Source organism: Staurois parvus, unplaced genomic scaffold (assembly GCF_062004578.1).
Source record: "Staurois parvus isolate SC_StPar_1 unplaced genomic scaffold, SC_StPar_1.0 ptg000517l, whole genome shotgun sequence".
Taxonomy (NCBI): domain Eukaryota; kingdom Metazoa; phylum Chordata; class Amphibia; order Anura; family Ranidae; genus Staurois; species Staurois parvus.
This window is the reverse complement of record NW_028318313.1, coordinates 829,857-845,174: the sequence shown is the minus strand read 5'-3', so window position 1 is coordinate 845,174 and position 15,318 is coordinate 829,857. Positions and strand designations below refer to the sequence as shown.

The 15,318-nt window shown below is 43.4% G+C and overlaps 1 protein-coding gene across 1 annotated transcript in view; it reads left to right on the top strand.

Moving 5' to 3' along the window:
* Nucleotides 1-8,610: 8,610 nt before the first annotated feature.
* The window catches only part of SLAIN2 (SLAIN family member 2), a 91,213-nt gene continuing 84,505 nt past the window's right edge, over nucleotides 8,611-15,318 (top strand). The window contains exon 1 of the mRNA XM_089690116.1: nucleotides 8,611-9,111. Within this exon, the coding sequence (XP_089546242.1) occupies nucleotides 8,738-9,111 (374 nt within the window). The 5' untranslated portion in view covers nucleotides 8,611-8,737. The remainder of the gene's footprint in view (nucleotides 9,112-15,318) is intronic.

Below are 15,318 nucleotides of genomic sequence, written 5' to 3'. Positions count from 1 at the left end.
CACACCCATTTTTGTCATGGCACGCTACTCGCCGCAGGTCACTTCCTCCCTCAAGTGTCCCTCATTTTGAAGTTCAAAAGTTGGGAGGTATGATTGAAGTAATTGTAAAGGTTTAATTTTTTTTTTAAATAACAAACATGTCATACTCACCTGCTCTGTGCAATACAGGGCAGCCCCAATCCTCTTCTTCTCGGATCCCCTGCCGATGCTTCTGGCCCCTCCCTCCTGCTGAGTGCCCCCAGAGCAAGCTGCTTTCTTATGGGGGTGCCCAATGTGAGACACACAAAGCGTGGCTCAGGCCTGCTCCCTCCTCACTGGCTGTGATTGACTTTAGTGATAACCAATGGATCCTGCTGCTGTGTCTCACCCAATGAGGAGGCAGAGTCCTAGGAGAGCTTATGCTTTCAAGCACATCATTGGATCAGGATGGGTCTCAGGTAAGTATAAGGTTGGGCTTGGGGGGGAGCTGCACACTAAACATTTTTTACCTTCTTGCATAGAGTGTATGAAGTTGAAAAACCTTAAGCCTTCAGCCATTGGTCCTTCTTCCAACCTTCAGTAGTAACGGGTAGAGCTTCATGGCTCAGACAAGGTTTTTTTTTTATTTTGTTATCTTAGTAATGGCTTTTTTACAGCCATTTGACCTTTTAAACCTGCAGTTTAAAGTCTTCTCTTCAGAGATAAAACAAAACTTCGGTACTTCGATCAGTGTTAAGCTATGCTGGAAGCTTTTGCCCTGTGAGCCGCCTGTCACATAATGACTCTCAGAAGCTTGTCTTCTGATTCTCCTTCACTGATGTGTGCTAATGAGACTGCACTGATGAGGCAGCACTGATGGGCTGCACTGATGGGCTGCACTGATGGACACTGATGAGGCTGCACTGTAGGGCACTAACAGGCAGCACTGACGGGCATTGATAGGAGACACTGATGGGCACTGATTGGCAGCACTGATGGGCACTGACTGGCAGAAAACTGCTTGGCAGGGGGGAGAAGCCAGGAGCACCAGCAGGGGACCTGAAAGGGGGTAATCAGGGCTGCTCTGTACAAAACCATTGCACAGAGTACATAAGTATAACATGTTTGTTATTTTATAAAAATCCTTCACATTCACTTTAATAATTAACCCCACCAGACAATAAAACTGAATAGCTTCTTTATAGCTCCAAAACTGTTATGTGCCCTGTAAATTGGGGGATGGCTGCTTTCATCAAAGAGCCATTTTGCTTGTAACAGATTCCCTTTAACCAATCAGGAAGCACAGAAGATTAGAACAGTTGTAGCCTCAGTGATCCCTTAAGTGACAAAATACTGATATACAGCCAAATGGAGGTGATTGTCTGAGCACCCCATACATTTGAGTCTTACTGTAAACACACTGGATATATCGGATACTCAGGTAAACTCGAGTCAGCAGTTGATTCTTCATGCTGAGTTGTTCTTGGGCCCCTGCATTCGCCTCTGGTGGGTTTTTATAGCCATCATACTTCAGTACAATTTACAAGTAAGAAGGTATGTAACAACATTTTCTGTTAATAGTTAAATATTTATGTACAAACTTTCACAGGAATTATATGTATTTTTATGTATATTTTAGAACTAGCCCCTATTGCACTACTGAAGAAGTGGAATCATTTCCAAAAACACATTAAGAGAAATCTCCATTCCTCTGCTGCATTAGCATATCCAAAAATACAAAAATGATTAACAAACAGTGCAGCACATAAAAAAAAAAATCCTAAAAATTATAATCTGATGTGCACATCCAGTTAATAGCACTTGAAAGTGAATTCTTTACACATATCAAACAACAGATGTCAATATAAATGTGTTCAAGCATAAAATATTCCTGACCAGCACACAATGCCAGATATATCTTTTTCAAACTATATTATGTGCAAAAACAATAAGTGATAGACCAAAAAACTATTATAGTCCATACAGAAGGAAGTCCCAATTCCATGAACAAGCTAGGCATAGGCACGTATAGAGTGATGCCGGGGATGCCATGCAAGCACAGCAGCCGCAGTGGCGGAGCTGAGAATCCAGGCACAAGACCAGCTGGAGGGATGCCGGAGCTGCCATTTTTGTAATTGCAGCAGTGAATACGGGGACTCCTGATAGAGCCAGGCAAGTAAATGCTGCATGGTTGTTTCTAGGGGGTGCTGGGTTGGGCTGTGGCCCCCCAGATTTCAGTTGCACCCCTCCACCCATAACCTCCCCACACAGCACATTTTACTTCTCAGGTAGGTATATTACCTATATAAGTGATCATTAACTTGTGATCTGCCCGACTTTTTCTGCTCATCAGCTATGCTTATTGTTAGTGTATTTTACAAAACAATTCCTCTTCTGCCAGTGTGGCCCAGGAAAGTCTAAAGATTAGACACCCCTGAATTATAACATAATGAAAGAAGCTTTTGACCATTTGATGATGTTCGTGAATTTTTGATAATGCTTTACAAATACAAACTAGAAATGTGAGGTTGTGTAATGTAAAGTAGGAATACATTTATTCCCAAAATTCAAACCCTTCAATCTGTCAGTATAATGACTATACATTGTTCATAAGAGGGAGTGGTTCTTTAAGCAAAGAGTGTTCTGGGTGTAACACCTCTATAATATTTCATCCACTGAGTTATCTGCCTGCAATTTTAGAGAGATAATTATATCTACAGAATATTACACCTTGCTATTAAAAAATAAAAAGATATAAAATAATAAAAATTATTTTTTTATAAAAACAAAAAATAGTATAAAAACAATATGATCTTCCATTTTTTCTTTAACTACTTGCCACCCAACATCATATCTCTATATCTGCAGCCTTGACCCAGCATCTTTTTTTTCAGCTGGTGATGTTGAATATATTAGAAATGATCCAAGCATCTAATTAGCCGCTGGATCACTTTAACATGGAGTGGAAGGGAGCCCCCTCCTTTCGCCTCCTTCCTAGGCTATCAACAGGGAGCCCAGAACTAAAGATAGTGGTTCCATCAGCTGAACATAGAAATGACTGAGGACCGAAAAACATCCCCAATCATCTCTATGGTCTAAGAAACTGGAAGCGACACGTATTTTACCTCTTCTGGTTTCAGTCTAATGTAAACAGACGATTAGCGGCCTATGAAAGCATCAAATCAAACTAGTCTAGGTTTTATCTGATGTTTGGAAGGGCAGACCCCAGATCTCTCTATGAAGAGGGCCTGTCATTGCTCCAGCTATCACAAGGGATGATGTTCATCCCTTGTGATAGCCATAAAAGTCCCCCATGTGCTCGCATGCAGAGGCAAATGCATACATTTGTTTGCACCACACACCTATGGTACCACCACAGACATTGTAGTGAGAGCAATAATTCTAGCACCAGGCCTCCTGTGTAAATCTAAACTGGTAGCCTGCAAAAAGGCTTTTAAAGCATCGTCTGTGGAGATTTTTAAGTACCATCTTTTGTCACCATTCTACGAGCTGGTGCAATTTTAAAGTGTGACATGTTTGGTATCTATTTGCTTGGCGTAACGTCATCTTTTATACTTTACTAAACAATTTGGTATATTATTGTGTTTTGTGCATTAAAATTAAAGTGTATTATTTTCCCTCAAAAATTGTGTTTGAAAAACCGCTGCGCAAATACCCTGTGACTTAAAAAAAATTGCAACACCCACCATTTTATTCTATAGGGCCTCTGCTAAAACATATGTAATGTTTGTGGGTTCTAAGTAATTTTCTAGCAAGAAAATGCTGGTTTTTACATGTATAAGAGGAATGTCAAAATAGGTCTGGGGATCAGGTGGTTAATGTTCTACTGTATATATTAAATATGGTCAAATATGCTAGCATTTTGTGTTTGGATTAATAAAAACAAGCATACAGTATTGCATCTCTCCCCCGCCAACGTTAAGACCAAGAACTGGGTGATCACATGACCATTGATTGCTCAGTTCTCAGTCTTCACTGAGCAGAGAGCGGTGACTGTCAGGTCAGGCATCTGGGTGGATCCCAACATTATTGCTGGGATCCTTCCAGAGCCTGGACCAGCTCTGCGATGCAGAAATAAGTGCACTCCCATGACCCTCAAGAGAAGTATGGCCAAAAAAATCTCTTAACACCTCCTTGGGCTCCTTGACTGCAAAGACTATTTTATGGAAAATATTACTCTAGCCTGTAGGTCCCATTCACAACGCTGTCACATGAAATTTTTTCAGGTTTTTTTTGCATGTTTGCATGCGACACACTTAGGGCAACCCATTCATTGGTGTGACAAAAGTTTTATTACGTTTTTTAAATAATATTGTATACCGTGAACATCAGCATGAGACATGGATATACCAGTATACAGCGAGAGAAGTACACATTCATTATTATGGGCTGCCCAATGTGTAACAAACGTGCCAAAGAAACTCCTGTACCTTTTTGGGGTGTTAAGCTTTTTTTCTTTACTGCACATCTGCTGTCTGTGTTTGGGGTGCCATTAATAATGAATGGCTTCACAAGTGTGATGGGCATTTTTTGCACATTCACAAGTAAACGGTAAACAGATGTGAATGGAGCCTAAATAAGAGATGTTTAGCCCTTTGCTGCCTGCCCACAGAAGTTTTACTGCAGATGGGGGGAACAGGCAGGCTGGGCAATGTACTAGTATGTTGTACACTAGTGTACCCCCTGAGGCAAGCAGTGGCACGATCCTGTTACTGCTATGTCCTGTGGACACAGATCACGGCGCTCAGTATCCGTCCACTATGAGCGGTCGAGGTATCATGTGATCACTATGATTACATATTGGTCAGTGATCACATGATTACAATTTAAGCAGTTTCCATTCACGGCTGCTTGCTTAGTATTGTGAAGCTGTGATTTGCTCACAGCTATCACATGGTACCTGGCTACCTGCACCATGTGATTAGCTGTAGCCAAACACATACAGTCAGGTCCATAAATATTGGGACATCAACACAATTCTAACATTTTTGGCTCTATACACCACCACAATGGATTTGAAATGAAATGAACAAGATGTGCTTTAACTGCAGACTGTCAGCTTTAATTTGAGGGTATTTACATCCAAATCAGGTGAACAGTGTAGGAATTACAACAGTTTGCATATGTGCCTCCCACTTGTTAAGGGACCAAAAGTAATGGGACAGAATAATAATCATAAATCAAACTTTCACTTTTTAATACTTGGTTGCAAGTCCTTTGCAGTCAATTACAGCCTGAAGTCTGGAACGCATAGACATCACCAGACGCTGGGTTTCATCCCTGGTGATGCTCTGCTGGGCCTCTACTGCAACTGTCTTCAGTTCCTGCTTGTTCTTGGGGCATTTTCCCTTCAGTTTTGTCTTCAGCAAGTGAAATGCATGCTCAATCGGATTCAGGTCAGGTGATTGACTTAGCCATTGCATAACATTCCACTTCTTTCCCTTAAAAAACTCTTTGGTTGCTTTTGCAGTCTGCTTTGGGTCATTGTCCATCTGCACTGTGAAGCGGCGTCCAATGAGTTATGAAGCATTTGGCTGAATATGAGCAGATAATATTGCCCGAAACACTTCAGAATTCATCCTGCTGCTTTTGTCAGCAGTCACATCATCAATAAATACAAGAGAACCAGTTCCATTGGCAGCCATACATGCCCACGCCATGACACTACCACCACCATGCTTCACTGATGAGGTGGTATGCTTAGGATCATGAGCAGTTCCTTTCCTTCTCCATACTCTTCTCTTCCCATCACTCTGGTACAAGTTGATCTTGGTCTCATCTGTCCATAGGATGTGGTTCCAGAACTGTGAAGGCTTTTTTAGATGTCGTTTGGCAAACTCTAATCTGGCCTTCCTGTTTTTGAGGTTCACCAATGGTTTACATCTTGTGGTGAACCCTCTGTATTCACTCTGGTGAAGTCTTATCTTGATTGTTGACTTTGACACACATACACCTACCTCCTGGAGAGTGTTCTTGATCTGGCCAACTGTTGTGAAGGGTGTTTTCTTCACCAGGGAAAGAATTCTTCGGTCATCCACTACAGTTGTTTTCCATGGTCTTCCTGGTCTTTTGGTGTTGCTGAACTCACCGGTGCGTTCCTTCTTTTTAAGAATGTTCCAAACAGTTGTTTTGGCCACGCCTAATGTTTTTGCTATCTCTGTGATGGGTTTGTTTTGTTTTTTCAGCCTAATGATGCCTTGCTTTACTGATAGTGACAGCTCTTTGGATCTCATCTTGAGAGTTGACAGCAACAGATTTCAAATGCAAATAGCACGCTTGAAATGAACTCTGGACCTTTTATCTGCTCATTGTAATTGGGATAATGAGGGAATACCACACACCTGGCCATGGAACAGCTGAGAAGCCAATTGTCCCATTACTTTTGGTCCCTTAACAAGTGGGAGGCACATATGCAAACTGTTGTAATTCCTACACCGTTCACCTGATTTGGATGTAAATACCCTCAAATTAAATCTGACAGTCTGCAGTTAAAGCACATCTTGTTCGTTTCATTTCAAATCCATTGTGGTGGTGTATAGAGCCAAAAATGTTAGAATTGTGTAGATGTCCCAATATTTATGGACCTGACTGTATATTGTATAGCTCTGTGCAAACTGTTGGTGCTATATAAATGCTGAATAATAAGAATAATAAATGACAGGGCATTGTTTACTCCTACTGATACCAGGGCATTTTTTTACTCCCACTGGCCAGAGTCCGGCCCCTATAAAGTCTGAAGGACAATAAACTGGCCCTTTGTTTAAAGATTCCTGATATATACCATAGTTTGTGGACTCTATAACTTTCACACAGACTAAATATTATACACTGATTTAATTTATTTTTACCAAAGAATGTACTAGATTACATTTTGTTACCTTTAAGGAGGGATGGGCTCCTCCAGGCACACCTGCCCTTAACTTAACCTATTACCTGCCCTTAACCTATCCATTGATACATGTGCTCCCACTTTGGAGGCTTTGGAAAATTTTACTTAGGTTCACAGTATACAGAGGCCCCTTGACGTGGGACTGTGGCTTAAGCATGTATCTGCAAATGTGTGCAAACAAAATCCTCTGTAACGCATACTGTTGGATAGGCCCAAATTGGTTGTTTCGCAAGCTGGCTGGTAAGTGTTGCTGGGAAATCTTTTGTTTTGAGATAGATTCAATTTTGGCCTAAATTTATGAAGAAAATGTATTTCTTTGCTAATTTTATAACAAACTTTTTTTGTCAAAATGATCTGTATTTTTTCGTTTATATAGCAAATAATAAAAAACCCAGTGGTGCTTTAACCACTTGCCGACTGCACATAGCCGAATGACGGCTTCACCACGGCCGGCCAGTTCTGGGAGGGCGTCATATGACGTCCTCCCAGAACGCGCCCTCCGGCTCTCCCCCAGCGATTTCCATGATCACTGTGTCCTACGGACACAGCTGACCACGTGATGTGGTAAAAGGACAATCACAGCGGCCTTTTACCACGTGATCAGCTGTGTCCCATCACACAGCAGATCACCAGGTAAATGCAGTTGCCGGTTATCGGTTGCACTTTCCTTACGCTGGTGAGGAAAATACTGCCGATAACCGGCAATTGTCAGAGGACTGATGATCAGTGCCCAGCAGTGCTGCCCACAAGTGCCCATCAATGCCTAGTAGTCCCACCCACCTGTGCCCAGCAGTGCCACCAGTCAGTACCCAGCAATGCCACCTATCAGTGCATCCTCATCAGTGCCCATCAGTGCTGTCTATCCCTGCCATCTCATCAGTGCTTCCTATCAGTGCAGCCTCATCAACGCACATCAGTGAAGGAGAAAAAAATACCTGTTTGCATAATTTTATAATAGAAACAAAGAAAAACTTTTTTTCAAAATTTTTGCTCTTTTTTTGTTTATAGTGCACAAAATAAAACACCCAGTGGCAAGTACATACCACCACAAGAAAGCTATATTTGTGTGAAAAAAAATGATAAAAATGTCATATGGGTACAGTGTTGCATGACTACGGAATTGTCATTCAAAGTGCGACAGCGCTAAAAGCTGAAAATTTGCCTGGAGAGGAAGTGCCCAGTAGGCAAGTGGTTACAGACCGCCAAAAGAAAGCTCTATTTGTGTAAAAATGATAAAAATGTCATTTGTGTAGTGTTGCCAGTTAAACTAGCACGGTGCTGAATAGCACAAATGCCCTGGTCATGTAGGGGGGAAAACTTTCCAGCAGCAAAGTGGTTAATAGGCACATTCCTCGGTCATCTCCATCCCGATTGTGGTCACAGACTCTCATCATTATTGTGCAGCTAGAGGAAAGGTAGAGGGCACCCCCACGTGATCGCCGTGCGCACACTCTGAACTGTTGCCAATAGTTGTTACTAAACTTCTAAAACTTCTCTTCTACGTCGGAAGCAAAAATGTGACAGCTTTGCCCAATCACAGCGACCTCTCCCGGTGCCCACATCAAACATGGCTGCAGCTCGTCTTCCCATTACAGTAAAGCAGACCCAATCAAGGAACAAGTCAGTAGAACTCCATGCCACGTTCCGTTGCTACGCAGTGACATCAGAAGGCAGGACGACACCCAGGGTCGGACAGGATTGGTGGATTGAGGCTCCGGGAGGCGAGGCCTGTGTCGGTGAGGTCACGGTTATGTAGAGTTTGGGCGTGGTTTGCTGGCACGGAGTGGCAGTTAGTGGAAGTCGGCAAGCGATGATCTGGGGCCGGGGCTGAGCCGGGTACGGAGCGCCGGGAGGATCACAGCGGCCGCTATGGAGGACGTGAACTCCAATGTGAGTGCCGACCAGGAGGTGAGGAAGCTGCAGGAGCTGGTCAAGAAGCTGGAGAAGCAGAACGAGCAGCTCCGCTCCCGCTCCACTCAACTACCGAACTCAGCCCGAGCTCCTACACTATCTCCGCCCGGCCACATCACCAACACCGCCGCCGCCCTACTACTGAACCCGTCCCCGGCCATCCCTGACAAGGCTGGAGGCGGGAGAGGGGACGGAGCCGCCTGGGAAGAGTTCCTGGAGGCCGTGTCCGAGGAGAGGAGAAGGGAGGACAGCGCGCTCCTGCTGGACCAGGTGGTGCCGCTACGGCCAGAAGACATGGACAGGATGGTGGACTTCACCGAGGAGGAGAGCTGGTAATCCTTCCCCTTCCTATACACAGGGTGGAGCCCCCCTCTGATGTCATCTGTACCCGTGATGTCAGAGACCTCTGATGTCATCTGTACCCGTGATGTCAGAGACCTCTGATGTCATCTGTACCCGTGATGTCAGAGACCTCTGATGTCATCTGTACCCGTGATGTCAGAGACCTCTAATGTCATCTGTACGCGTGATGTCAGAGACCTCTGATGTCATCTGTACCCGTGATGTCAGAGACCTCTGATGTCAACTGTACCAGTGATGTCAGAGACCTCTGATGTCATCTGTGCTCATGGTGTCAGAGACATGTGGTGTCACCTGCACCAGTGATGGCATAGACCTGTGGTGTCACCTGTGCCCGTGATGGCATAGACCTGTGGTGTCACCTGTGCCCGTGATGGCATAGACCTGTGGTGTCACCTGTGCCCGTGATGGCATAGACCTGTGGTGTCACCTGTGCCCGTGATGGCATAGACCTGTGGTGTCACCTGTGCTCGTGGTGTCATAGACCTGTGGTGTCATCAGCTCATGTTTACGTGTGATATCATTGGGCTATGATGCCATCAGGGTTTTCTTTACACATGGCCTCATATCACCTGTCATGGAGCCAAGTATACCTGTGATGTCATGGGGCCATGTATACCCGTCATGTTATTGGGTTATGTATACTCATGATGTCATCTAGCCATGTTTATATGTGATGTCACCATATATGCTGTCCCTTTGACAACGGAATGCCATTTACGAGAAAGCTGACGATGTTATTTATAGCTGAACTCCAGCCTTTCTTTCACTTGAACTCGTTTGTTTGGGACATGCTGGCCATAATGAACTATTTCCTACACTTAGCCCTGGTGTACACTACTGAATTTTTTTTTTTTAGCAACTTCTGGGCGATACGTAAAGTTGCTGGTCATGTGACAACATGTAGATTTTAATGGGTGCTGTCTTAATCGCAGCAACTGTAGTCACTGTGACTTTTGGGCTACTCAGGTGCAGCATGAATTTATAGACTTCTGTGTAAAATCACCAGGAGGTCGCCTTGTGTCTATCTGTGTGACTTCTGACACCCTGTATTGCTATGTTGGCTGCAAGCAAAGTCGCAAAATATCAGTTGCTTGGAAGTCACACCAGGTTGCCTGGAAGTCATACAAGCAAAGTCGCACGAGTGTGAACCAAGGCTAACCAGTGTGCCCAATGTATAATCTGTACATAACCTCAGCTATATACAGTGTGCAGTGCTGTGTTCCAGCAGTGAGACGAGACCTTCCCCTCCTGATACTGGAGCAAAATTGAGTTGGGCTGAGTACTGCTCAGCCATTCACAGGAAACCTATTCTCTGAATGAATATAAATCTTCCTCTGATTGGATGAGCAGACGCCATCCATCTGTCTCAGCCAATCGGAGGAAGCTTTGTATTCAGAATATAAAGTTTCCTGTGAATGGCTAAGCACTGCTTAACCCAGCTTGATTTTGTTCCAGGAGCAGGACTGCCGAAACACGGCACTGTATGTAGCTGATTCTTCATATAGTTTATAGAACACACACAGCGGGCACACCTGTTTGTAGGAAACGGTTAATGTGGGCCAGCTTGATCCAAACAAACTAGGTAAAGCCGAACTAAACCCTCCTATACTTTTCAGCCAAGGAGGCTGCCATCTAATGCCTGGTGCACCATGATGAGAAAATCAGCCAAAAGAAACACGCATTCCAAGCAGTCGTCTGATAATCTATTCATTAGTACACACATTTCAGAGCGATCGTCAGATAATCTATTCATTAGTACACAGCTTTCAGAGTGATTGTCAGATAATCGATTTGTTAGTACACAGCTTTCGGAGCGGTCGCCTGATAATCTATTCATTAGTACACAGTTTTCAGAGCGATCGCCTGATAATCTATTCATTAGTACACAGTTTTCAGAGCGATCGTCAGATAATCTATTCATTAGTACACAGCTTTCAGAGCGGTCGCCTGATAATCTATTCATTAGTACACAGTTTTCAGAGCGATCGTCAGATAATCTATTCATTAGTACACAGCTTTCAGAGCGATCGCCTGATAATCTATTCGTTAGTAACACAGCTTTCAGAGTGATTGTCAGATAATCGATTTGTTAGTACACAGGTTTCAGAGTGATCGCCTGATAATCTATTCATTAGTACACAGCTTTCAGAGTGATTGTCAGATAATCGATTTGTTAGTACACAGCTTTTAGAGCGATCGTCTGATAATCTATTCGTTAGTACACAGGTTTCAGAGCAATCACCTGATAATCTATTCGTTAGTACACAGGTTTCAGAGCAATCGCCTGATAATCTATTCATTAGTACACAGGTTTCAGAGCAATCGATCGTCTGATAATCTATTCATTAGTACACAGCTTTTGGAGAGATTATCTGATAATCTGTTTGTTAGTACACAGCTTTCAAGAAACTATCATGAAAGTTCATGCAAAAATATCCGAAGGGACAAGCACAAAAATTTTTCTGTAATTTAGTAGTTGTAAGAAATAAATTGAGTGAGAGCTGATTCACACATGTGCGGTGCTGATTGAAGCTCAGGTTTCACAGCTAATTGACACAGTAGTTGTTCACCGGTTCATGTCAGGTTTACATCAGGTTCAGGACAGGATTACCTCTCGGGATTGTGGTATAGAGACAGTTCCCATAGAAGTCAATAGCCTGTAATCTGCACCTGATCCGGACTGCACTGCTCAGAAATCGGACAGGACTCTTTTTTTCAAACTGCACTGAATCTGCACTGCCAATGTATCCGACATGCACTAGATTGCCAAAACTATTGGGACAGCCCTCCAAATCATTGGATTCAGGTGTATAAAATCAAGCACCTAGGCAAGCGTGGTACCGTGATAGGTTGCCACCTGTGCAATAAGTCCATCTGTGAAATTTCCTGGCTACTAAATATTCCCTGGTCAGCTGTTAGTGGTATTATAACAAAGTGGAAGCAACTGGGAACAACAGCAACTCAGCCATGAAGTGGTAGGCCATGTAAAATGACAGAGCAGGGTCAGCAAATGCTGAGGTGCACAGTGTGTAGAAGTTGTCAACTGTCTGCAGAGTCAATAGCTAAAGACCTCCAAACTTTGTGTGGCCTTCAGATTAGCACAACAACAGTGTGTAGAGAGCTTCATGGAATTGGTTTCCATGGCTGAGCAACTGCATCCAAGCCTTACATCACTAAGTGCAATGCAAAGTGTCGGATGCAGTGGTGTAAAGCACGCTGCCACTGGAGTCTAGAGAAGTGAACGTGTTCTCTGGAGTGACGAATCACGCTATACTATCTGGCAATCTGATGGACGTGTCTGGTGTTGGCCAAGAGAATGGTACTTGCCTGACTGCATTGTGCCAAGTGCAAAGTTTTTTGGAGGGGGGATTATGGTGTGGGGTTGTTTTCCAGGGTTCGGGCTTGACGCCTTATTTCCAGTGAAGGGGACTCTTAAGGCATCAGCATACCAAGCCATTTTGGACAATTTCATGCTCCCAACTTTGTGGGAAGAGTTTGGGGATGGCCCCTTCCTGTTCCAACATGACTGCACCAATGCACAAAGCAAGGTCTATAAAGATGTGGATGAGCGAGTTTGGAGTGGAGGAACCTGACTGGCCTGCAACCACTGTCCTGACACCAATCTGATAGAACATCTTTAGGATGAATTACACTGCAAGCCAGGCCTTCTCGTCTGACATCAGTGCCTGACCTCACAAATGCACTTCTGGAAGATCAGTCAAACATTCCCATAGACACACTCCTAAACCTTGTGGCCAGCCTTCCCAGAAGAGTTGAAGCTGTTATAATTGCAAAGGGCGGGCCAACTCAATACTGAACCCTACGGACCAAGACTGGGATGCCATTAAAGTTCATGTGCGTGTAAAGGCAGGCCGACCAATACTTTTGGCAATGTAGTGTATGTGAACAGGCACCATAGGAACCAATGTTATTTCACATGTCATGTTCAAACGGCATCCAATCCGCATGTATGTAAACCAGCACTGACCAAGACAGCACATGATAAGAAACAAAAGAATACATTTAATGTACATTATATCACTTCCAAAGTTATATTCTGTCTTACAAGAATTTCCGTAACTTTAGTAAGTTATTCATTTCGATATGAGACTAGCATGCAAAAAAAGGGCCATCATTCGTCTGATATGATCGTGTGTACGAACCCTTAGCCTCTCATGGATCTGAAACTGCCATGATGCTGCAGGTATGATCAGTTATGACTCCAGCCATCTGATGGCTTGACAGTTCAGTTGAGCGCACAGGTAAATGTGACGGCTCTCCCGGTATGCCTGGAATGTAATTGTTTTTGAAACTGTTAAATTGATGGGTTTAGTTCTGCTTTACAGTGAAAGTAAAGCTGGAAATCAGTTTTAAAGCCAAACTCCAGCTTTCTGTCACTGTAATATAGTTTGGACTAAGCTGGCCCAAATGAACTATTTCTTTCAGCAGATGCAGCAGCTGTGAGTGTTGTATAAATTGTATGTACCATCAGCTATATCCAATATACAGCACTGTGTTTTCAGCAGTGGGATGAGAGACCTTTCTGCCCTGCCCCTGGAACAAAATTGGGGATGGCTGAGCACTGCTCAGACATTCAGAGAAAGCTTTGTATTTAATTGAGTACAAGGCTACCTCTGATTGGCTGAGGTGGAGAGGTGGGCGCATGAAGTCATGGTCTCCACTTCAGCCAATCAGAGATAGCCTTGTATTTATTCAGAAAATACAAAGTTTTCTGTGAATGACTGAGTGGCTTTCAGCCCGACTCAGTTGTGTTCTGTGAGCGAGAACATGGGTCAGTTCACTAATGATGATCACATGCAGTATTTGTGGGGGCTTTTTTTTTTCCGATAAAACATGCAATAATAAATGAGCAAATTCATCAAAGTGCAATATGAGATTTAAGGTAAATACCCCCTAAAAATGAGATAAATCACTATTTAGTCAATTCACTAAATTGGTCATTTATCTCATGGTACAGACAGTGGATATGTTAGGAATGTACAAATATGGGGAAACTCCGCTCTGGGCAATGAAGTAAATGTATACAATGTATCCATGTAAAAGTGTTCTGTCCTGAGCCCAGGAAAGGAAATACATTGTAACATTTCACTGGAAGGAGATGGTTCTGTGAATTAGGTACACTGAAGATGTTTCCATAGACTCACAAGATTTCTGTGTGCCTTCATTCACTGAACAGTCTTCATCTGGTGAAATGTTGGCCTGTGAAAAAAAACTGCAATAAAACAACTTAATATGTCACTAGGTTTCAGTGCCAAATATTGAAAAACATAAATATTTTAGGCATTTGTTAGTGAACCCTTTTTTTAGTGAATTGGTTACTTCTGAGATACATATGGAGTTATTTCAAGGCAAAAATCCATGTGCCATTCATCTCTTCGTGAATTGAGCCCACAGCACTGTATGCAGCTGATGATACATATGATTTAGCCTGGGCTCACATATGTGCAGGGCCAGTTTGCAGTGAAATTTGTAAAAGAGTCTGGCGCAGTTTCATTCAGTGGTTTAGGTGCAATTACAATGCGAATTGTTAAAGTGTATGACATTGGAAATCACACTATGACCGGCCCACACATATGTAAACTGGCTCCATAGAAAAGGATTTTGGTTTGTGCAAATTAGGTGGTGTTCATAAGGCATCCAATTCACATATATATGAACAAGGTTTGAGGCTAGGTTCACACTTGTGGGTATCTCACCTGTTCCTGCACCCAAATCGAGCTGCTCTTGTGAGACATACATGGCTGCTATTAATTCTGAATGCCCCCCCCCCCCCCCCCCATGCATCTCAGCCACAGCACATTTTTCCTGTAGGGAAACGCTGCACAGCAGCCCATTGAAATGAATAGGTTGTCATGCCCAAGCAAACACAGGCCGCGCAGCTCACTGTAGTGTGAACCAAGCCTACTACATTCCTCCCACAGAGATATTGCATTCTGACAGTAGGGAGACTTCTCTGCTGCCAGAATACACTGATCAGCACCATTGGCTTTTGCCAGCGGTGCTGATGGAGAGAAACATTTCCAACGGGCTGGTTCGACACAAGTTGATCAATAGATTGACATGTAGAACCTGACTGCCCATACCTGGATTTAAAATTTGGCTGATCCTTGCTGAAGTGACTAAATTTGTTTCCATTTATGGCTGGTTTTCGTGAA